This window comes from Hibiscus syriacus, unplaced genomic scaffold (genome assembly GCF_006381635.1).
Source record: "Hibiscus syriacus cultivar Baekdansim isolate YM2019G1 unplaced genomic scaffold, ASM638163v2 tig00110676_pilon, whole genome shotgun sequence".
Classification (NCBI taxonomy): Eukaryota; Viridiplantae; Streptophyta; class Magnoliopsida; order Malvales; family Malvaceae; genus Hibiscus; species Hibiscus syriacus.
The window spans coordinates 2204112-2226791 of NW_024062820.1; the positions used below are offsets into that span (position 1 = coordinate 2204112).

At 32.5% G+C, this 22680-nt stretch overlaps 4 protein-coding genes across 5 annotated transcripts; all 4 read right to left on the bottom strand.

Moving 5' to 3' along the window:
• Window positions 1–1432: 1432 nt before the first annotated feature.
• On the bottom strand, window positions 1433–7203 carry LOC120137899 (stearoyl-[acyl-carrier-protein] 9-desaturase, chloroplastic-like). The gene is made up of 3 exons (XM_039153538.1): window positions 7081–7203; window positions 2717–3221; window positions 1433–2148 (listed from the first exon to the last, which is right to left on the bottom strand). The coding sequence occupies exons 1-3, from the start codon at window positions 7179–7181 to the stop codon at window positions 1603–1605; spliced, it is 1152 nt and encodes a 383-aa protein (XP_039009469.1). The 5' UTR covers window positions 7182–7203; the 3' UTR covers window positions 1433–1602.
• A 2306-nt stretch (window positions 7204–9509) lies between these two features.
• On the bottom strand, window positions 9510–12565 carry LOC120137896 (protein IQ-DOMAIN 14-like). 2 transcript variants are annotated; one of them, XM_039153536.1, is made up of 6 exons: window positions 12363–12565; window positions 11716–11813; window positions 11174–11593; window positions 10689–10928; window positions 10457–10585; window positions 9510–10368 (listed from the first exon to the last, which is right to left on the bottom strand). In XM_039153536.1, the coding sequence occupies exons 2-6, from the start codon at window positions 11788–11790 to the stop codon at window positions 9634–9636; spliced, it is 1599 nt and encodes a 532-aa protein (XP_039009467.1). In that variant the 5' UTR covers window positions 11791–11813; window positions 12363–12565; the 3' UTR covers window positions 9510–9633. The 2 variants fall into 2 exon arrangements, with proteins under 2 accessions (XP_039009467.1, XP_039009466.1); XM_039153535.1 differs by lacking the exon at window positions 12363–12565 and having other exon boundaries at window positions 11716–11976.
• A 1763-nt stretch (window positions 12566–14328) lies between these two features.
• Window positions 14329–17674, bottom strand: LOC120137897. The gene is made up of 6 exons (XM_039153537.1): window positions 17584–17674; window positions 16466–16844; window positions 15845–16155; window positions 15694–15750; window positions 14924–15399; window positions 14329–14751 (listed from the first exon to the last, which is right to left on the bottom strand). Exons 2-6 carry the CDS (start codon window positions 16753–16755, stop codon window positions 14437–14439), a joined length of 1449 nt encoding a protein of 482 aa, XP_039009468.1. The 5' UTR covers window positions 16756–16844; window positions 17584–17674; the 3' UTR covers window positions 14329–14436.
• Window positions 17675–19897: 2223 nt separating this feature from the next.
• LOC120137904 (transcription factor bHLH153-like) lies at window positions 19898–20814 on the bottom strand. The gene is made up of 3 exons (XM_039153543.1): window positions 20602–20814; window positions 20404–20472; window positions 19898–20228 (listed from the first exon to the last, which is right to left on the bottom strand). The coding sequence occupies exons 1-3, from the start codon at window positions 20698–20700 to the stop codon at window positions 20073–20075; spliced, it is 324 nt and encodes a 107-aa protein (XP_039009474.1). The 5' UTR covers window positions 20701–20814; the 3' UTR covers window positions 19898–20072.
• Window positions 20815–22680: the final 1866 nt, after the last annotated feature.

A 22680-nucleotide genomic window follows, 5' to 3' on the forward strand; every position in this document is an offset into this window, starting at 1 on the left:
TTTAGTTACAACTTTCTCAATTGAATAAAATTTATAACTAATCGTAATTTTTTATGTTTTAACTTAAAATATTATTTGAATTTTTTTATTTAGTATGGGCATAGGTATCTTGATGCTTATAGTTGTAGCAGAGGAATCCCAGCTGCAGTACGGAGGTATCCGACACTCCTGGATAACCCGCATAGCAGTGACAGCTAAAGTGTGGGACAACTTCACCCTACAAGAATCATGTAGAGGTATCTCTGGGCTTTAAGGTGAAGGTTTTCTAATGCCGTATGAGGTGGTAATGTAATACTCTATGTGGCATTAAAATTGTCTTTTATTCACTTTTCTAAAGTTAATTTTTTAAAATTTTGACCACAATTATTTTTAATATTTTAATAAAATATATTTTAAAATTATTTGATTTTATGTTGTTAAAATATATTTTTCATATTTTTATAAAAAAATAAAGAGTCAAAGTTCAACAAAACTAACTAAAAAAGTCAATAATAGATATTTTAAGTGGGACGGAGTTAGTAATTCATATTAACACGACAAAGGCATCCCAACACTTTCGGTCAATATTAAGAGTGTTAATGGAGTAGTAGAAGCATCTCAACACTTGTGCCCAGTTTAGATGGGGTAGCTCAGTTTGCAGTAATGTACAACAGGCATAGCGGAGGCACCTCCACGCAGTGAATTTCTTTCTGTATGATTAAGGTATCTTTATCTCGGTAGAAACGAATAGTTTGAATACCTCTTGCTAGGGAAAAAGGGATCGAGTCCCACAAGGTTCTTAACCTTGAGGTCGTGGGATCGAGTCCCACGGAGGGCATTTCATAATTCGGAGGTCTTCTACGGAAGCTGCTCTCAACCTGGTGTTGGGGGCAGCCTACTATCTTACCTCCCCTTACCCTATTACATATGGGAACAAGGGACAACCATTTACTAGGGAAAAAGACGTCTTGACGCTCGTTAAAACATAAAGTAGTCACTCATATTTCAAGAGAGGAGGTTTTTCATCCTTTTGGGTAATTTCCATAAGTTGTAAACTTAGAGTGAAGGCATCTTGACTCCCGACGGAGGTAATTCTATGGTGTCCGAGGGTGGAGGCCTTTGTTTCCCTTGGTTGACAGAGGTATCTTGACTCTTTTCGTCAATTAATGTGGAGACAACTCAACACATTCAGTCAGAGAGAAGGCGTCTCCACTATGACAGCACGGTAAAGGCATCTCAATGTCAAGACATCATGACGGAGGATATAAATTAACTAATCATAGTACTAGCAAAATCTTTCTCATTTTAATAAACGGAAGAAGATGAACTCTGGTCTTTTGTACGTATTAGGAGTGTTCAAGTGCTAGAGAGTACGCTAGAAGGTGATTTTCTCCTAGTTTTGTTTAAGGAGCAGTTAAGTTTCGATATAGCTATTGTCTAAATCTAAGGTAGATAAAGAGAAGTAGCCAGTAGCTTTATTATTTATGTCAAAAGTCGTACATTAGTTACTACGTGGGTAAATCAACAAGAAACACCCCAAATACACAAACATAAGACAACATCAACAAAACACTAGAAAAACAAACGACAGGTCCATGAAACACACTAATAAGTCCTACAGGCTCAGCTAGAAATCCAACTGAAGGGCACATTGGATGCCTGCTTAGCCCTTAATAGAGCCCTCTCCTCCAACCTTCTAAGCCTTTGAGGAAGTTCACACACAAAATCTTGAGCTATTCTCCCATTAGCCGAAAGTCCAGTTAGGTCCTCCACCTTCCATCGGTCCACCAAGAACTCCACAATATCTGTGTAGTCTTTGATGGTGTAAACCCCAAGTCTCTGTGCAACATTCGAGAAGTGGTCGAAAAGGTTTTCGTCTATTCCGTCGTACATCAAGTGAGCAGGCATCGTGATTTTCTTCCTCATCATATTGGCAAATGCTCGGACGGTTTCATCGGGATCGATCTCAAACAGCTTTTCGATGATCTTAGTGTAGGCCGTCTCGTGTCGCTTTTCGTCTGCGGCGATGAAACTACATAGTTTAGCCAACTTGATGTCTCCGTTCTCTGTAGCGAGTTTGGCCGTGTTCTTGTGGGAAATGAAAGTTGCCCTTTCTTGGAATGATGTGTAGATGAACGTATGATATGGATTGTTCTCTAACTTCAAATCCTATTAAAAAAACGACGACAAAAAGATTAATTTTGATTGGTAGATGATAAAGAAAAGAAGGTTTGGTATTCAACCCCTAGACCCTGAATCACCAAATCCTTTAAACCCTTTAAACCTTAAACATTAAACCCTAAATTATACTATGAGACATAGTTTTTTTCTCGGCAAAAGATTTTATTAATTATTAAATATGCCTAAACCCGAGTTGAGTGCCTCATTAAAAACTTTCTTAAGCCTAAATGAAGTAAATTAGTACACCCAACCAGGGCAAAACTAAATACATTGAAAAACAACACAACACAACACAAACGGACAAAACTAAATCATACTTTCCTCTCCTGAGGCAATTAAATACTAAACCCTAAACCTTAAATTTTAGACTCTAAACACAAACCTTAAATCATAAACTCTAAACCTTAAACCATTCTTACACTTGAACCATATTCCAAATCCTACAAGAATAAAAAACATCAAAAGAACTGCTTTTGATTTGTAATGATAAAAAACATGAAAGTAATATTAAACCCTAACCTCTAAACCCTAAATTCTAAACTTTAAACTTACTTACCGCTCCTGAAGCAATTAAATATTGAATTGTCTTCTCGATTTGTCTCATGTCGACTCGACCAGACAAGTAAAGATACTTGTTAAGTAGATCGCCATGTCTGTTTTCTTCAGCTGTCCATTTCCTTGTCCAAATCGCCCATGAAGAAAGACTTGCACCTGTTTCATCACCAACTCCATCTGCCATATTAAGGAACGATTGATAAGTGGGAAGAGCTTCTTCCGTGATCATATCGCCAACCAAAACAGCAAAGTAATCATCTGGAATCTCTCTTGCGCTTTCCCTCAACTCTTGGACCTGCTCATAAAATCCATCCGATGTGGGATCTGGAAGAAAATCTTGGGGTTCCCAACTCTTCTCAACTGGTTTCAGGTGAACGTGGATGTTCTTCTCCACCCAATTGTCCAACGATTTGAAGATCTGGATCTTTTGTGGGGGCATCGAATGTGTGACTTCAACTTGTTTTCCCCGACGAGCCATGCATCTAACTCTCGAATTCTCAACTTTCCTGGATTCAAATAACCTTCATTTAGAATTATGGGTAAATTCCATATTTAGTACAAAAACTATCATTTCTGATCCATTTTAGTACCTAAACTTTTAATTTATTCAAAACCATGCCTAAAGTTTAGATTTTATTTCATTTTAGTACCCGCCATTAAAAAAATTAGTTTTTGTTTCATTTTCGTATCTATTCAAAATTTAATATTAAGTTTTGAAAAATATGAAAGTTTAGGTACTAAAACAGACCAAAAATGATAGTTTATGTACTAAACGCATTAAGTTTTTAAGTACTAAAATGAAATGAAAAATAAACGTTAGGTATGGTTTTAAAAAAATAGAAAATTTAGGTACTAAAATTGACCAAAACTAATAGTTTAGGTATTAAAATTGACCAAAACTAATAGTTTAGGTACTAAATGTGTAATTTATCCTAGAATTATTTAACGTAAATGATTAAATTGTGAATAAACCCATGGAGTAAGTTTTAAAAAGACGAAAACATATTTAGTTAGTGGTCAAACTGATCATATTTGTTTCCTAATATTTCTTTAGGTTATGGGTTCTAGATTCATTAAGAGCACTCTCATTTCCCCCATAGAGTTCTCTTCCCCCTCTAAGTAGTTTAGAATTAGATATAGAGTTTGTAAAAAAAAAACCAAAAGTATAATTATAATAGGATAAACTACACGTTTTGTACCCAACTATCATTTTTATTACGTTTTGATCAATCAACTATTTTTTCAAAATCACATCTAATGTTACGTTTTCATTTCATTTTAGTCACACAAGTTAAAAAATTAACGGTGATGTTGATGCGTCACCATAAATACCACATTTTCATTGATGTTTTTAAAGTATTACGTTAGCATCACCATTATTTTTTTAACAACGAGTCACTAAAATGAAATCAAAACGTAACATTAGGCATGATTTTGAAACAAAGAATAGTTGAGTGATCGAAACAGAACAAAAGGGATAATTGAGGTACTAAACATGTAATTTATCCAAATATATATTTTTATTAAATATTTACATAACATAATACCACAATTTTCTATAACATGAATATTCTTTTATCTCTCAATGCTAAATAGATATAACAATTTTTTTATATTAAAATCTATATATTTATGGGAATAAAAGATTATTACTAATTGAAAAATTATAATAAGTGGGTAAGAATGCTATTGTTTATTATAAAACATATGAAAAAATAATTATCCATCATAATTCTTAACAATGATCATAAGTGACTTAGAGAATTGTGTATGAATTTATTGATTATGAATTCAAATCTTAATGGACGGGTTTAAGTTATTTATTTAAATATTATTTAGAATATGAAAAAAAAACACTCTTACAAGTTACAACAATATTAATTTGTAATTAAAAAAAATAAGATAATTTTATTAATGTTTAAACTCTTAAAAGTAATTATATCATTTACTTTTAATAACTGTGAATTTAAAAATATAAGATATAAATAAATATTGAATATAAAGATGATTGAATCTCACAATTAAAAATAACATTTAAAATCGACCAAATATTTGGTATATTGACAACAATATTAAAAGCACTTAATAAATTTTCAATTTAAACCATCCAATTAGCCATAAAAAAACACATTTATATACCTTTCCTTATGTGGCAACTAATTTTCTAGGTAAGGAATTTAATTGAATTAATGGTATTAAAGATAGGTCAGGTCGTTCGTTACATAGTAAAGTCAAAACGTATATGTGGGAAGGTGCACCCTATTATTCATTAGACTCAACTACACTCCAAACCATTAAACGAACTCAATAAAAGAAAAATGTTGTTGTTAGGGTAAATTACAAATTTCGTCACTAAACTTTACTCTCTTTCTTATTTTGCTCACAGAACTTTAAAAGTTTTCAATTTTCTCATTGAACTTAATACATTGAATCTTTTGGTCACTCCGTCGTTAAATAGTTAACGACATTGTTTAAAAAAATAAATTTTTTACGAAAACGACGTCGTTTTGCATCTATATAAAGACTATTTGTAAAACCATTAGTGATAAAACAATTGACCAAAAAAACCCCAATGTATTAAGTTCAATGAGTAAATTGAAAAAATTTAAAGTATAATAAATGAAATAGGAGAAAGAGTAAAGTTTAGTTACCAACTTTATGATTTACCATTATTTTAAAAGTATTAAGTTCAAGCAACTATATATGTAATATGTATACGTTGAAAATGATTAATAAATATTCTAAACATATAATATCTTAAAATTATCACATATTATTAAAAAAGTTTAACTATATTGAACCTTACTTAAAATTTTTTTAACCATCGATATTTAATTTATTGGTTAATTATTTCGGATCAGAACCTACTTAATTTCAATTTAATTTTATACCATAAAAATAATTTATAAGTCAAGCATGCTTTTTAGAATTTCATATTAAACTATTATAATTTTTATCATAAATAAATGTACGCAATTTTTTATTTTCTTATAAAATATTTATTTTAATAAAAAATAATATTATAAATTATAAATTATTAATCATTTTATGATTCCTTCCATATTAGTTACCTTTTAATATTTTTATTAAGTATTTTTATTCAGCCACATAGTGTGATGTGCCAAATTATTAACATTTTCGCTGACCATCTATATAGGATATAGCCTATAGGTATTCAAATAGGTATCTATAAATATTAAGAAATACCAATATATTCATGAATATTTTCTCTTATAAAGCGGATAAAAAATCAAGTGGATTGACGTTGAATTTCATTATGTTATTGCATATCACTAAATTTATTTTTAAACATTTTCTATATATTTACAAATACATTATTATTAGCACGAACCGAGTGACCTCAGTTGTAAAAAATATTATTGTTATTCTTTGAAATCTCGGTGCTTCTCAAGTTCGAGTACATGGAATATCAAGAGTGTGAGCGTTTAATGTCAAATGATTAAGATTATCTTTAAACAAATATTATCTTGTACTTACTCTAAATTAATAAAAAACATACATTATTATTTTAATAAATGGCCTAAACCTAAATCGATTAATAAGAGAGCATCCTGAACTTTAGCTCAAGACCCCATTTTTCACCTTAATTATTAGGGGCTTTCTTAATCAGAAAAACTATTAATGGCTTTTAATTTTTTATTTTTAATAACTTAACATTCTCAATTTCTCCTTATTTTTTGACTCTCTTTAATTAGATTTAATTTTAAATTAAATCTAATTATAATATTTTTTTCCCTTAATCTTACTATTTGAGTTATGAAATATTTTTAAACTTTTAGTCTTCTTCAATCTTAATCTAACAGTAAAATAATACATCATTCTTCATTTTTTCTATTTAGTGTTCAGAATCAAATTTCATGTCATATTCACTTTCCTTTATTTATTTTATTTATGTTCTTTTAATTGTTTTTAAAATGCTTTCTTAACAAAACAATGAAAACAATTTGTTTGAAAAAAATGTACTCATTTTTCTATAATTTATTAATAAAATATTAAATTAATTGTCTAAAGTAACGGAACATAGTTTTATAGGGGTTTATTTTTTAGTTTTTGTTCAAGACCTCGAAAAACATTTGAGATGATTTTGGCCTCAATAGTAAAAGAAAAATATTATTTTCCATAAAAGATTTGACTTCGACTAACTGCATATGCAAGGTGTATACGTTGTTAATAGACTAAAAAATTATTGAACAAATAAAATCTTTTAATCACTTCATAATCCAGATTATTCAAAAATTATTATTATAGACTATGCCTGCATGAAAGAAGTTTAGTGAAGAAAATATATTCAACAATACTTTGAAGTTAGAAGAATGATAAATAAATAATTAGAAAAGGGCTAACTTGGAAGCCATGCAAAACTTGGGGGATCGGAAACTCGCCATTGCTGGAAGAGCCGGAAGTGTTAGGGACTGAAAACTCAAACTGTCGAATTTCAATGCCATTTTTCTTTTGCTTTTCTCCTAGTTTCAGTGTCTTTCTGTTTTCATTTTTTCCGAATGGATGAACAATATATACTCCTACTTTTATCGCATTGCCCCTAACTGTTGTTTAAATTACTTATGGACCCTAAACTAATAAAAATATAAAAAAATATTGAATATCAATTCAAAAAAATGTTTCGAATTTGAATTAAGTTGGGTCAAATTTTATAAAAGAGTAAGGTCGGGTCGAGCCGGGTTCGGGTGAAGGGTTAAAATATTCGAACATGACCCGACCTGGGATAATAGTGTAATTTCTTCAGCTAAATTTATGAATAATTGTTATAATACTCATTTCTATTGTTTATTTAATTTAATCCTTATTCTATATCATGTTAGACGAGATTTATATTCTAAAAATTTGAATCATGTTAAAGTCAAATAGATGATATATCTTTTCAAGTCAAGTCAGATTAAGATACAGAATAAATACTTTTTGAATTGAATCAAACTGATCAAAAATTTTATCCGATCGAACAAGTTGCGAATTCAAGGAAGCATAAATAATCGGCAATCAACCAATGTCATGAGTTATTGTTCGAGCATTTCACAGCTACTCTACGAGGTTGATTGAATGCTTGGTTTAATCATATAAGGGAATATGCATTTTTTTAATAAATAAAAAAATGTTTATAAATATTTGTATCATATTCGTATTATTATTTGTAAGTGTACGAATCTATTTACCTCAGCTGTAAAAGAAATCGTTGTATCAACGGGGTTGATTCAAGCGGTAAACATCTTGATATCACTTAAGCTAGGTATCGGGTTCGATTCATTGTGTATGCAAAAAATCTCTACTAGGAGACTCACCAACCAAAACCAGGTGTGTCCTGGGTCGGTCTAGATTAGCCAAAAAAAATTGTTGTTGTTCTTAGAGGTCATGAATTTAAGCACCAACGATTGCTACAAAGTAATTGAGAGTATTTAAAATAGATATTATTATGTAATCCACCTTAACTTGATAAAAAAATTATTATTCTATATGTATTGAACTTTTATTGTGCATAGTGTGATACAATAATTCGATTTTAATTAACTCTAACTTCATTTACTTAAAATATTGAAATATTTGAAAACATGGAAATGAGTTTCCAAATCAATTTAGAAAAATTATTTTTATTATTTTTTTAAGTTTAATCACAAATATTTAATCTGTTAATCGATTATTTCGAAAAATTATCTTATCATGTCTTTAGGAGTTTTAAAACTAGAGATGAATAGAAGACACGAAAAAAAACTGTCGTCTCCTGAAAATTTTATATTCTTTTATATTTTAAATTTTTCTATATTTTTTTATTGATAATTTATTTTATCTTTTAAAATTTATAATTTTATTCTCTTCTAAAATATTATAAATTTCTCTCTTAACATAAAATTTGTCCTTACATAGTTATGTTTCTTATTTAAATTGTTGTATTTATGTATCCGAATGTCGGTAGGGCATTGATGTGGAGTATTAGGCGTAGGTGGTAGGTCTTTTTTTATAGTTTTGTGAAGTTCCATGTGTAATTTTGTGTTTAGGGTTTGGGTCCATTTGCATAGGACTACATAAATCATTGTGAAGTGGTTATTTTCATTATAAATAAATTTATTTTACGAAAAAAGAGGTATGTCATCGATCAACCATCTATAGAACAAATGATTAAAAATTCTCAATTAATATTTAAAATTTAAGTTTCATTAGTCAAGTGGAGTCGAAGATATATGTCAGAAAAAATGTATTTTCGTAGAGAGTAATTGACTTAAAATCAGTGACAGATTTAAAAATTTAAGAATAATTCTAAAATTTTAATTTTATATTTTTTAAAATAATGGATATACAATTTTTTTTGTTTCTTTTTTCTTAACACATTAAATTAAATTTAATCATTTTTCAAAATCATGGGATGCACTTGGCCCGTATGGGGCTTATTGCATCCGCCCTTGCTTAAAATGGATCTTATACGAACCAAACGATCTCAGTGATTAATGAGATAATTGTTGTCCGGTCCTGAGCTCGAAGACATCGTCTACATAAGTGTTTAAACATTCATCATCGAACGATATTAATCCCTGGTTTAGAAGATAGATTCATATGGACTCACAATCATGCTAGTCAATTCTTGGTCAAGAAATTGGCACTATTACTTGTAAACGGTGAGAGGCTTAATACATTTTTAGGTGTCTAAATTATATTTTAAATTGAATTTTTGTGTCTAAAGAATTTTTCGTTAAAAATATATGTTTAATGTTTTATCTGTTACACTTTTAGGTACATATTGTTAAAAAAATGGTTAAGTGACACGTATATTAATCCATGCAGATATTATTATCATTATCATTTATCTTACAATCAGTAAATTTTGCAACTCACCATGACACCATGCACACAAGATAAACACCAAAATGAAGTAATCAAAGGTTAAAAAAAAGATCAAACAAATCGGTTAAATGGCCTTCTTCCAACCGCTGCAGGCATTGAAACGGTTGAATCCACACTCAAATTGCCTATGGATTGAAGTGATCGGTTCTTATCTAAACCCCTTTGAGTGCTTGAATCCATGCCTGGAAACAAAGACCCTTTGCTACATTTGAATGATCCCATCCCTTGTGTCAAAGGGAACGAAAGCCTCCTCTTCGACGTCTCACTTTCTGGCGTCCCCGTAAAGATATCCTTCGAGTTGCTGTTGCCTCTTGCTTTGGCTTTGGCCGAAACTGTTGGTGTCATGTAATTCGGAACCGAGAATGGCGGGCAGTTAGTGAGACTGTCATCATCCTTCAAGAGCAAGTCAAACGATGAATCCCCTCCGTTAGCTCTCGGTCTTGAATATTTCGACAATGCTGAACTTCTTCCTTCCAGGATTCCACTAGGTGGAGTTTGCATAGGTCGTGTAATTGGAAGCGTGGTTAATCTCTTAGATTGCGGTGTCGGAGTGTCCATATCGTCGAGTATAAACTGATGTTTCTTGTTGCCCAATGGCAGTTTTGGACTAGGCTTCAATTCAGAATTTGGCCTTGTTGGTGTAAGTCGGAAATCCTTCATGCCATGGCCTTCTGCAGGAGCATTGCTAGAAGCCAGCTGACGTTCTAACCAGTTCCACCACCATGGTCCGCGAGTTCGAATGTTTGATGCACCCGCGTGACCCGAATTCGGAGTAGCTTTCCATAGCTGTATGCAAAAAAAAAGGTTTTAAATCAATGGTAGTTGGACTTATACAAGTCAAACTAAAGGGAATTGGTGTGCTAAATGTACCTACCTGATGGGAATATGCATAGGGAATGGCTCTTTCTCTCTTGACGACGGCCTCTACCTTTCTCTGCATTCTTGCCTCGATTTCTTCCTTCGTTAGCAAGCTATCATCCCAGTCTTCGTTGCCTGCAACAAACTGATCCGATGTTCGACCAAGTTACTCATTCTAAACAAGCAGAAACATATGATCTCTAATTTACGTCAAGTTCCCCAAAGGTATCCCCTGGATGAAAACTTACCGCCTGAATGAAGGTTGATTTACCCAAGGTACTTCCCACTTCTTTATCGTTCTTAAACCGAGCCTGTTGTCGTGCTTGGTTTTCTAACATCTGGATCCGGCTAGACTGAATCCGAGACTGAACTCGAACCAGAAGCTGCATATGCTTCATCGCAGTAGTAGTTTGGCGTTTCACATTCTGACCTCTCACAACTCCTTGAAGCCTCACAAGGCCTTTCCAAGCTCGAAAACTTCTCCTTGCCTGTATGATTAGCTTCAACATTATCAATCTGGCAAACGAACATTGATGCAAAACATATCAATGCAAAGGGCTCTACAGTGTATAATCCTACGACACGAAATCGCCAACTAAGAGCAATGTGATTAACTTATTGCCCAAGGAAGCTTTTAAGGGGAATTATGTTCATTTACAGCATATGAATATTTGCCTCCATGAAATTTGCACTTTGAAATCTTCTGTTAATAAGAAAAGTAAAAACATTTTACCATGTAACCTCTATAGGCCGCTTGAACTTTTGTAGCTGAAGCATGATTGTTCCTTGAAGTTGGTTCCAGTCGAGGACGGATAACTGTTGGCGGAGCAGCTTTCGGAGAGGCGGTTCGTGGTGGAGAAGGAGCTTGTGAAGGGGAAGCGATTCGCGGCAGAGAAGCAGACCTCGGGGAAGCAATCCTATGAGAAGAACTACTTGGAGCAGCAGCTCGATGAGGAACGAAAGGCAGTGTCGCCGGCTGCTCCGGGAGTGCCGGAGGCCTGAATACTATTCTCTGCTCTCTTTCAGCCTCACCAAGAATTTTCTCAACACTGCTGGGCTCTCTGAAGAGGCGAATAAAGGAATTGGTGTCCCCATATCTTAATTTTCCTAGGTCTTTCTTCTTCTTTTCTTTACCACTCGTTTTATCCGATCCCTGCAAGGATTTAACCATACAAAAATGATGCAATTAAACAATAAACATCATCTACAATCATACTACATCCATAGTCATAGTAAATCAAAACCACAGATGATATAGTAAAGATATGAACTTACATTGCTTAGCTTTTCCTTGGAGTGTGGTATGAGAACCCTTTTAATTGCAGAAAACCAACTTCCTTTCTTCCCCATACTCCCAGCATTACTGGTTTGGTCTAACCATGAGAATAAACCCAATGACAAAAAAAACCGGTAGGTCAACCTTTTTTTTATTGTCTTGATCCAAAAGCAGGATTATACGATTCGACCTGCTGGTTTTTTTTGAAAAAAAACCGAGAATCGTATAAAGGCCTGTATTACTTGGGAAATTTTCAGGCTATTCATGATCCAAAAATTCTTAATGAAGAACAAATGTTAAGACATGTATACTTTTGTAAATCACAATTATAAGTAGATTAGCATGAAGATTAACAGGAAGAAGGCCAGTGAGAAAATGCCCAACACTAATAATCAAGTAGGTCATAGGCCTGAAGCTAAGGTCGCCCACCCCCATGAATGAATCAAACAAAAACAACTTTGAACCAACAGATGGCACTAAGAGCAAACAGGGGAATCTCGATCATGTTATCTACTCCTTCCCCCGAGAACATAATTCACACAAAGCCAAAAGAAACAGATCACATTGATCATGAACAGCATAACTGACAAAACCCCAGAAATTTATACAAACAAAAATGCTTTGAAAAGATCATATATGTATGTACCTTTATTGAAGAAGAGCTCCAAATTCCAAATCCTGCAAAAAAAACCCTTCAAAAAGCTGAGCTATAAGAAGCTAGAAAAATAGAAAGATCCTCTCTTTTTTCGTCTCTCTAGCCTTCATGTAGACCCTGGACAACATAGTTGTTCCTGTTAACCTTTCTTATTCCTAGCCTTTTTATCTAAAACATTTAGTGGGGATCTATTTTTTTTTCTTTCTACTTACTACTGTAATATTTCTCAACTTTTTAAACAAGAATTCTTCGTCTTTTAAAAGAGGAATTTATAAAAGAGTAAGAGACACGCAAATTAGCTGACAAATAGCTAAAAAACTTAAAATCTATGATAATTTTAAATTTTTTGGATTACTATGTCTGGCTCTCGATCCATCGCTCGATATAGGGTTTGGTCATTTTTACACTCCATGTGCCAAACTTTCAACCACCTTTACTTGAATGGGAATACTATATTTGCATTTGGACAGCAACCATGGCCACTCACTGATTTAAACGGTTAGGTTTGGTACTCTTTCATTTTATCTTAACTATTAATATTGAAATTATAAAATAATTTATTACCAATGTGTGTCCTTTTGCCTGATATTCAACTTTCAAGGCTAGGTGAAACGAAAAAAACCTTTCAAGGCCAGGGCAACCATGGGTACGTAGGCTTGCCTGGGTTTCAAAGCCTTGGAAAATGGACCATAGCTTGGCTTCGAACTTTGGACATGATATAGTTAGGTATAATCTGATTCTCTTAACAAAGAAGTGTCATCTCTACCTAGGGTTGGGCACGGGGTGGGTCCCTTTTTCAGCTGTTCGACTCGAAAATATAAATTTTATATCTAATTCTATCCCGTTTAGATGAAATTTAGATCTTTTTTTCATCCGAATTCACCCTAAATTTTAAATTAAAACTCTAATTCAACCCGATTATAATATATTAATATTTTAAAATAATTAAAATAATATATTTTATAATAATATATTTATAATTACTTATTACATTTTAAACAATTAAAATAATATATTTTATAATAATTTTATATTTTTAATAACTAAATAATATATTTTAATAATATAAAATAAAAATTCCTAGAATATTAAATATTTATATATATAAATTAACCAGGACGGGTCGGTGATTTTCTCACCTTGAACTCGACCCCAGTCTGGCTCGACCCGAGCCCAAAAATTTTTAAAAAAAAACCCTATAGGATCGAATCAGATCAAGAACCATTGAATTTAGGTATTTTGACCATCTCTATCTATGCCTTTTAAATATCCTATAATTATTGGATAACACTAAGTTTTGAGAATAATATGGGTTGAATTTTTTTTTTTTTGAAGAATGGACTGTTTGATAATTATTTTAAGATTTAGGTAATTTGTTACAGTAGATACAGAACTCGTCACATAGAGGTAGAGAAAGTCATTTATTATAGTGCAAAACTCGTCTCATAGAGGTGAAGAGAAATCTATTTCCATGACTTTTGCATCAACTGTAATAATAGATATCGATAATTACAAAGTGAAAGAAAAACAAAACATCAAGATTTACGTAAAAATTCTTAACGATAAAAATTACAAGTAAAAAAAAATACTATGTCAAGAAAATACAAAAAAATGCGAGAGGATCGTGATTATGCACTATTTGAGGGTTAATCAAATTATATAATATCTATCTATTGAGATAAATACTTAATAAGAAATAAACTTATATAGGTGAAAGTTTACTTAAATCGAGTTTCCTACTCTTAATCAATATCTAATTATAGAAATATAATTTTGTATGGATTCAATTAATTCGTACCATTAGGTTCCGTCCCCACAACGTCAAAAATCAAGTGAGTTATGCCTCGAGCTTTCGGACTGGATCAAATGAAATCATTTCACACAATTTTAACAATCTTCAGCTTGACACGAATATTTAACGAATAAGTTCTTCACCTTTTTCATTAAACCCCTTAAACGAGTATTCTTCAAAATCGAGTTCCGGTTACAGTACCTAGTAAGTGTCTATGATTGACTTGTTAGCAATAAAGAGCCTATTAAGCTTGGTGAACCATCAGAAATGAAGTCACCGGCTACTACCAGGCTCGCCTGCAGGTTTCTTGCTCCAACCAACGGGACTGGCTTTACGTTCGCCACGTTTTCTTTTGCACCTAGGGACGTAGATGTCCGACGCTAGACATGGTCTCGGAATCGATTGCTCCCGAGACACTACGTTTTCAGTTGCGTTATTAGGTTCTGATGTTGGAACACGAGAAGGACCGGTGCTCTCTCCTACTTTTTCGACTTGACGATGTTGCTTTACGGACCGACTGTTTGTCGCTGTTGAAGCTTGTTTATCTCCGGCGTTTCCTTCGTTCCGTGTCGGAACATTTTCCACAATCTGCAAATATCATCGGTATCATAATGAGAAGGTTCTCATGTGCCATAACTATATCAAGAATGAGAAGCAAACAAAACAGGTCAGATTCAAACAACTATATGGCATTGTCATATCTGGTGAAAAAAATGAGCCAAAAATATACATGCAAGTTCTGTATGTTAAGAGGCCTTACATCTTCGCACGAATAGACGAGTCGTGGCTGGTGGCAGGTAACTTCAGCAGACGACAACGATCCAACAGTGCTTTCGATAATATCAGGAACATGGAAAGCCTCTCCATAACTTGAAACGGCACTTGCAGGCATGACCATATCTCCACCATATTCAGAAATTTGTCGAGTCGTGTTAAATGCAGGTCCGGTGGATATCGTGTCTCTGTTGCCAGCTGAAACTGTAGGGCTAGGGACAGAGCTGGTTTGAGCATCACAAACAGCAAGGAGGCTCAAATTCTCAGAGGAAGAAAACTTGGAAACATTTTTGGACATCACATGATCAAGCTGATTCCTGAGTTTTTGAATCTTAGCTTGCATGATTTCAATCTTCCTAAGGACTTGGTCCAAGGAATTATTTTCAACTCTGAACTCGAAAAGTAATCGATCGTTATTAATGCCGGATTTATCGTTGCATTCGGCATGTTGGTCCGTATCAGCTGCACCAAGTAATGACAAAGATCACTTCACAATCAAAACTAAGATAACTAGAAATCGAAAAAAAAAAACATAGCCTTCGAAATGCTGATTCTACCTTAGGAACTACTTCCATTTGACAGTTAACATATGATCATGTTTTTCAGTATGTCAGCCTGATTTTAACATAATGGAGCCAGCCACGGTGACATATTCGATTTCCTAGGATCCATAGGTCTAGTTTCTTGCAAAATGAATGGTTAAAAATGAAGTTAAAATACAGGAAATTGATTCAGTAAAATGGAAAATGGCATTACCTATGTTGGGAAAATCATCAGCAATATAAGCACCATCCGGAATGGTTTTCCTGTTTTCTGAAACATATTACGAGCGAATCGCATTGGGGTTAAGGCGAGACGAGAAAAACACTTAAACAACAATGATAAAGAATAAAGGAAAAGCTAGTACCGAAGTAGGAAAATAAGTTATGGCTTGACATGTATGACGCTACATCGGTCGTTTCTTCGATTCTCTTTCGTCTCCTCCGTTTAACAGCCTTTTTACGGCTATACTGACTAGAGAATGGCAATGACTTTGAAACAATACCTTCAATTTCAGATGGATCAATTCTGGAAAACTTTCTCTGATTGTATGCTGAAAGTTCTCTGGTGTATTTTCCTGCTTGTGACTCGATCTGTTTGATCCTCAGTTCCGCCCATTTGCAGCGCCACATGAGAGGCCGAATGAAGTTCCTCCAGTGATTTGTCCGCCTCTTCTTCCTGAACGGCAAGTATGGAACGACGTTTATATACGATTACAGCATGTCTGCATGCTATGCAATGTCAAAATTGCTGTGAATCACAAAATGTTTCAATGAAGATTCGGATGGAACAAATCAAAAACCGAAGAATTTACCATAGAAAGCCTCTAATGTTTTAAACAGCCATTCCTCCCTTCATAAAAAAGAAGGTAACTTCTCAAATTGTAGCCAAATATTGACTCTATACACATCCATACGTACACACACATAAACATGCATGCATATTCGAATTACTTAAATGCTCAAATATATATGGAAAGAAAGCAAACCTCATATGAAACACGCTACTAAACGGTCCGTAAGCAGATGTGAAAGCAGCATCGCCGATGAAACGGGATTCCACTTCAGCATCACTCAACTCAGAACATTTATCGGTATAGGACGTGGTGTCGGCAAATGAGCTGGAACATTCAGTTGCATCCGGATCCTGAATTTCGATTTTCGCGGTGTGATTATCATTTGTGCATCCGAGTATATCGACCTCGATATCCTCCAGAGTGTTATTTTGTGTATGCATCTCAACCTCCATGTTATCGATGCTCTCTTCGCACTTAATCATTCACCTTGAACTCTTCCCAACCAAGCCATCCAAGGAACTCATCTTCTCCTTGTGAACTGCAGCTTTTGCAGCACAATGTAGTTTATTACCTGGATTAACATCCATCGGTATTTGTTCAGAAGCCATACAACAGTCATAGTTCATCTTCATGCTCATTAAAAACCAGCTTATGTTAAATTTCGAAAATTCGAGTCTCCTGAAAATCAAACATGTTACTCTATTTGAAGCTTAGAAATCCAACTATCCTCCAAAATTCATTTCTGTCCTTGAATTTTGAATGTGAAGGAAAAACTTGTTTAAGAAATATTCCAAATTTCAGTAACAGATGACTAAGCTCTTCAATTTTCCAGATTCCATACATTGTGATGCTTGTAAGTCCAATCGAATTTCGAATTAAAAACAAGACAAAAATGGATAACTAGGTACAAATTTAAGCACAGTAAATACTTCACCAAAAAAAGAATAACAAAATGGAAGCAACTTATTTTGCATAAAAAGCTAACAATTTGGAAATTCCAAAGAAGTTCTCCACCTTCCTTAAATTTGTAATTCGGGTATATAATCATGTAAGAAAACTCATGTCAACATGCATGCATGGGTCATGGCATTCATATCCATATTCACATACATGGGAAGTAAGAACTATGATCATGGAAGTAGAAACGGCTAAAAACAACATGTTCCAAGCTAGATTCAAACAACTCATTAAGCTGAAACAAGAAACTAAACAAACCAAGTACAAAGAAACTAAACAACTCATGATTCCAACCCGTACAAAGGAGTGCATAAAGAATGAATCTTTGAAGATATGGAAAGAGAGTGGTGTACCAGAGAGGCAGAGAGAGTGAAGAAGAAAAAGAAAGGCGGCGAGGAAGATAAATGAGAAAGTTAACGTTGTAGTAATAAAACCTAAAGAGGAACCACTTTAGTTTTGTCTTATTAATGTTGCTCTTGTAAATTACATTAGGGTAAATTAAGCATTTAGCATATAAGCTATCACTTTTGATCCGTTTTAATATATAAACTTTCAGTTTTTTCAAAATCATATCTAATGTTTAGTACATAAACTATCAGTTTTAGTCTGTTTTAGTATTTAAATTTAAATTTTTTTAAAATAATACCTAATATTTAGTTTTTGTTTCAGTTTAGTACATCTCCGTAAAAAACTTAATGATACTACATTTTTATGGATAAATTACATCATTCATCACTCCTATTTTGGTACTAAAGTTTAAAATTTTAATAATTTAATTTTTGTGACATGGCATTTCTTTATTATTATTTTATTAATATAATTAAAAATAAATTCTTACAAGAACTAAATATTAAGTATGATTTTTAAAAATTAAAACTTTAAGTACTAAAATGGACTAAAATTAGTAATATAAGTACTAAATACATAATTTACCTATTACATTATTTTGTTGGCAAAGTTACATTACATATTTACATCATAGGGTTAAATATGCAAATGTCTTCCTATTGTAAGGCATTTTTGTCGGGTTCTCTTATCATAAAAATTTATAAAATGATGTATTAATTAAGTTGTAATACCCCAAATAATTTACGAAAAATAGACAAAATTGTCTAATTTCTGGTTGAAAAATGAATTTGTTTTCTACAACAAACTATTAATTTATAATTATATGTTTTAAGGAAATAGATTTAAAGTTAAAAATATGAGTATTTTAAAACGAACCAAATAAGTATTTATGCTTAGTGAACTTATGTCAATTTTATGTAACATCTATGACTTGTATTTCGAGACGTATACGAGTTATGGGTGTTACACAAGCGACATTAGTTATTGAATAATTTGTTTTTTTCTTTTGATGTCTCAGATATGGGCACGACATATGTCAGAGATATGAGCTTTAATTAACAAATGATTAAGAGTATTTGAACATATACTATATTATATTTATCTCATATTTATTAAAAAATTATTCAATTTTTAAAATTATTTTAAGGACATAATAGTTAATAAATTTAGTATAATAACAGATGTAACTCTCAATTTTCACACTTTATTTTTATTTTATTTTATTTTTAAAAATAACATATAATATTTTAATATTTTACCAATTTAATTTCTATATTAATTTTATTAACTCAATAATAAAATATTTAACTATATAAACAAATAATATGGCTTAATTTTTAAAATTTATGGGAGAAAATTATTTTGAATATATATAATCCTTTCATATTCTTTACAACTTTTGAGATTTGTGTTGTAAAAATAAAATATGTATAATATTATAAGAGCGTTATGAGATGCATGAAGATATCATTTATTTGTACTCTAAGTTTATAGTAAATTTATATTTCTTTCATCCGTGAAAATAAACAGAGTTAAACTATCTTACATTAATATCATTAGATTATTATTTTATTTATAATTTTTTAAATATTTAAAAATAATAATAAATTTGTAAAATTCAATAAACCCAAACTAAGGTATATATATATATATTGTCATTTGATAATAAAATTGATTGAGTGTAAATTAATAGAATTTAAATAATTAATATTATATTTTTATTTATTTATTTTTAACAATATTTATATTCAACTCATGTTCATTTAAATTTTTAATATCATATTGTGTTTGTTTGTTTATTTCTAAAGGTTTTCGGATTTAGTTTGAAAATTAACAAAGATGTTCAACTTGTTCATTTATTATTTGCCAAACATGGTTTGTGGAACAAAGAAAAATGGTAAAATTACATTAATAGTCCTTACACCCCAAAGTTATTCATATGTTCAATTTAGACCTTACTTTCACAAATATTTAAAATCTAAAAAAAGTAAAAGAAAAAGGAGAACCAAGTAAACACACTTACAAATGAGTCGATAATTGAACTTATAAATGAACTTGTTCGTGAACATAAACGAATCAAATATACTTTTGTTTGTGTCCGTTCGTTTATTAAATAAACATAAAAAATTCAATCATACTCGCTTATATAACTTAATAAACAGACATAAACGAACGTTATACGAATACTCTGTTCATTTAAAACCCTACACAACATTGTAATTATTCGACTCATCTTCATCAATTTACATTTTACATAACATGATCAAGAGAGAGCTATTGATTCTTATAATCAAATAAGACTAAATGCAGCTTAATCCTACCCATCAAAGCCTAATAGTTTTTGCCTATGAACATCCTATCTTATAGTGCTTCATTTAAATTTTTGCATCAGATTAGGAAATTTTGTGCATTCGATATCAAGTCGGTTACCTGTTAAACCCGATTCGAGTTAAGTTCAAAGACTACTGCAGGTTGCAGCTGAAGAAAACTATGTTCAATTGAATGGTGTTATACCCTTGGCAAATTTCGGTGATGAAGTCTTGATGGGAGCCCAAATATCGGCACCGTTGTTGCTACGAGCAACTCCGACGGTGTACAAGATTGGGACGAGGCATAAACCTTGGCTCCTCAGGCTATAGTGCTCTATGTCCTGGAAGAAAAAACGGTTTAAAATCCAGTAACTTTCGACCTATGGTTCCCTAACTAATGTTTTTTTGTATCAACATCCGACATTGAACCAAATAGGTTCCGTAAATAGGGATGACAAGTGCTTGAGCATGAGAAGTAATCAGGGCTTTATGTTACATATCGTAATTTCTGTGTACCCGGTTCGGTTTAATGCTAGCCTGCACGTTATTTGTCGGTGTGGTTCGAAGATACGGAGCACTCAAAACCCATGATCATAGCCATTAAAAGGCAATATTTTCATCGAATTTCTGATTGCTGATCCTTAGAAATTGCAACTAATACCGACTGATAGGCATGTTACAATCATTTAAGTAAATCGACTAGAAAAACCATACCTTAACTTGTTCATGAAGAAACCGTATGTATTGCACTGCTTCCAAGAGAACAGAAGTTGTATCCGTCTGCAATGAAACCAAATAGAGCTTTAAGATCATAGCAAGATCGGAAACTTTATGCCGAAAGATGATTTCAGTCGAGCCACAGTAAACACTAAAATAAGACCAATGTAGCGTCGGGATTCGATTTCTTATTGGATAAGAAGATGCTAGGCTTGATGCAACCTACTGAAGTCAAATATTAATGTCGATAATGACACCATAATCGTATTGCCACTCTGATGTCAACAATTGATTGCCAAAGTACCTTTTCATAAGGCGAAACAAGCTGCTGCAGAGTGACAACGCGTTCACTGACCTTATCTTTCTTATCCTATGGTGAAATAGGAGTAAATTAGGATTATATTAGCTAGAAACAAACCGGTTCCACAGTACTTAGTTTTAGTATGCAGAGAGAAGAAACCGAATCGGCATAGCCGGGAAATTGATAACATAAAAAGTTACATGTAGCTAATCCCAGCTAATGGAGATTGAGCTATAGTCGAACTGAACTGAGCCGACTATCCCATCGTTCTTCAAGTACTGGTATGAGAGATTCCCTTAGTATATACATAAAATGGAGTAAATAAGGCTTAAAACCTTTGTGGAGATCGATAACTCGGCCTTCTGTCTTTTTGAAGCCAAGGAAGTGAAACTATTATGAACAACAGAGCAAGGGCTACTTTCGTTTTCCGTCATCGTTCCGATCTCGGTCCTGTCTTCACTGGTTAATAAGAGTCAAAAACAGAATCACATACTGATATAACACCGTACAGTGAACACGATAAAAAGTTCATCTGACTTCATTCATGAAGCTGAACATTCATGAATTGGATATCAAAGATATCCAATACTTCAAGACCGAGATTATCAATTAACATTCGATAATATACACTTTGAAATCATCCATGTAAGCATGATCAAATAAACGATTCAAACTTTCTTACACACAGACAATAGTTGCCTGAATCAATGAAAAACAACATATAGAACTGAAAATAAAATACAAAAATGTAATCAAAGCACAAGCAATATATCATATACACATACTTACAAACCAGAGACATCGTGTGATTCATCAAGCCATGAACATATAATCAAACGGTGGAAAAAGCATGATCATTAGTGATTATCCATAGAATGATCTTTAGTGGGACCATTTTCTTAAAACGAACAATTGAAAAACAGAAACCATATCCATGCATGGATGAACCATAGATGCATCTGATTTGCAGTTTTATTAGTAACTTAATAATACCAACCAAACATTAACAGAACTATGATTAAACAACTATTTTTGAAGATAACATTGAAGCATACGATAATACAAAACAATAGCATGCTTACACTTACAAGCAAGCACCTCCAATTTCATCAAAATCAGATAGGATTTCAGCAACTCACCAAGAACATAAAGTTTGCATTGGACAGAGAGATTAACTCAAGCATTGTACAGTAAGTTGAAAATTTTGAGGACTCAACTCAAGAAAAACATCCAAATTCAACAAAAGAAAACTGTAGTTGATAGTTTTTTGTTAAGAAAAGACCCCAAAGTCCAGAATTCAGTTTTGCTCTAGTTTTCTTCAAGAAAACATTGAAAGCGGCAAACTTTTTGTTTAGGGCTAAAAGACTGGAACTTTATAGCCAAAAACTTTTTTTATATGCAAACAAAGTTCAAAACTTAGAGAATCAAAATTGCTTTAATCCAAAATCTGCAAAAGTTGGTTCAAAGCTTTAAACCCCAACACTGCTAAAGGCTCAAAGAAGCTGAGAAAGAGAGAATATGGAAAGAGAAGTGGGAGTTTTTTTGGGATTTTGAAGCAATAAAATAAAGAGATTGAAAAGAAAAACAAAAGGGGGGGGGGAGAGAGAAAATTTATAAAATTGAATAATTTGTTCTTGTTTTATTATTTGACAGTTAATAGTAACATCCAACCATGCAAAGTGCCAAAGCACCTTATGTGGTTGATTTAAGGGTAAATTATGCCGATGGTTATTAATGTTTGGGTAAGTGTTCGTTTTTAATATTGATGTTTAAAA

What these genes read in the sequence shown, in the direction of transcription:
- LOC120137899 (XM_039153538.1), bottom strand. Translation starts at nt 7,181, where the DNA reads ATGGCATTGAAATTCGACAGTTTGAGTTTTCAGTCCCTAACACTTCCG. An exon ending in AAGTTTTGCATGGCTTCCAA is followed by an intron (nt 3,222 to 7,080) that starts GTTAGCCCTTTT and finishes ATTTGAATCCAG; the next exon opens with GAAAGTTGAGAATTCGAGAG. An exon ending in ATTTAATTGCTTCAGGAGCG is followed by an intron (nt 2,149 to 2,716) that starts GTAAGTAAGTTT and finishes TTTTTTTAATAG; the next exon opens with GATTTGAAGTTAGAGAACAA.
- LOC120137896 (XM_039153536.1), bottom strand. Translation starts at nt 11,790, where the DNA reads ATGGGGAAGAAAGGAAGTTGGTTTTCTGCAATTAAAAGGGTTCTCATA. An exon ending in AATCAACCTTCATTCAGGCG is followed by an intron (nt 10,586 to 10,688) that starts GTAAGTTTTCAT and finishes ACATCGGATCAG; the next exon opens with TTTGTTGCAGGCAACGAAGA. An exon ending in CCTATGCATATTCCCATCAG is followed by an intron (nt 10,369 to 10,456) that starts GTAGGTACATTT and finishes TTTTGCATACAG; the next exon opens with CTATGGAAAGCTACTCCGAA.
- LOC120137897 (XM_039153537.1), bottom strand. Translation starts at nt 16,755, where the DNA reads ATGATTAAGTGCGAAGAGAGCATCGATAACATGGAGGTTGAGATGCAT. An exon ending in TGATGATTTTCCCAACATAG is followed by an intron (nt 15,400 to 15,693) that starts GTAATGCCATTT and finishes TACTTGGTGCAG; the next exon opens with CTGATACGGACCAACATGCC. An exon ending in TCGTCTATTCGTGCGAAGAT is followed by an intron (nt 14,752 to 14,923) that starts GTAAGGCCTCTT and finishes TGATATTTGCAG; the next exon opens with ATTGTGGAAAATGTTCCGAC.
- LOC120137904 (XM_039153543.1), bottom strand. Translation starts at nt 20,700, where the DNA reads ATGATCTTAAAGCTCTATTTGGTTTCATTGCAGACGGATACAACTTCT. An exon ending in TTCTTCATGAACAAGTTAAG is followed by an intron (nt 20,473 to 20,601) that starts GTATGGTTTTTC and finishes CTATGATCATGG; the next exon opens with GTTTTGAGTGCTCCGTATCT. An exon ending in CTAGCATTAAACCGAACCGG is followed by an intron (nt 20,229 to 20,403) that starts GTACACAGAAAT and finishes TTTTTCTTCCAG; the next exon opens with GACATAGAGCACTATAGCCT.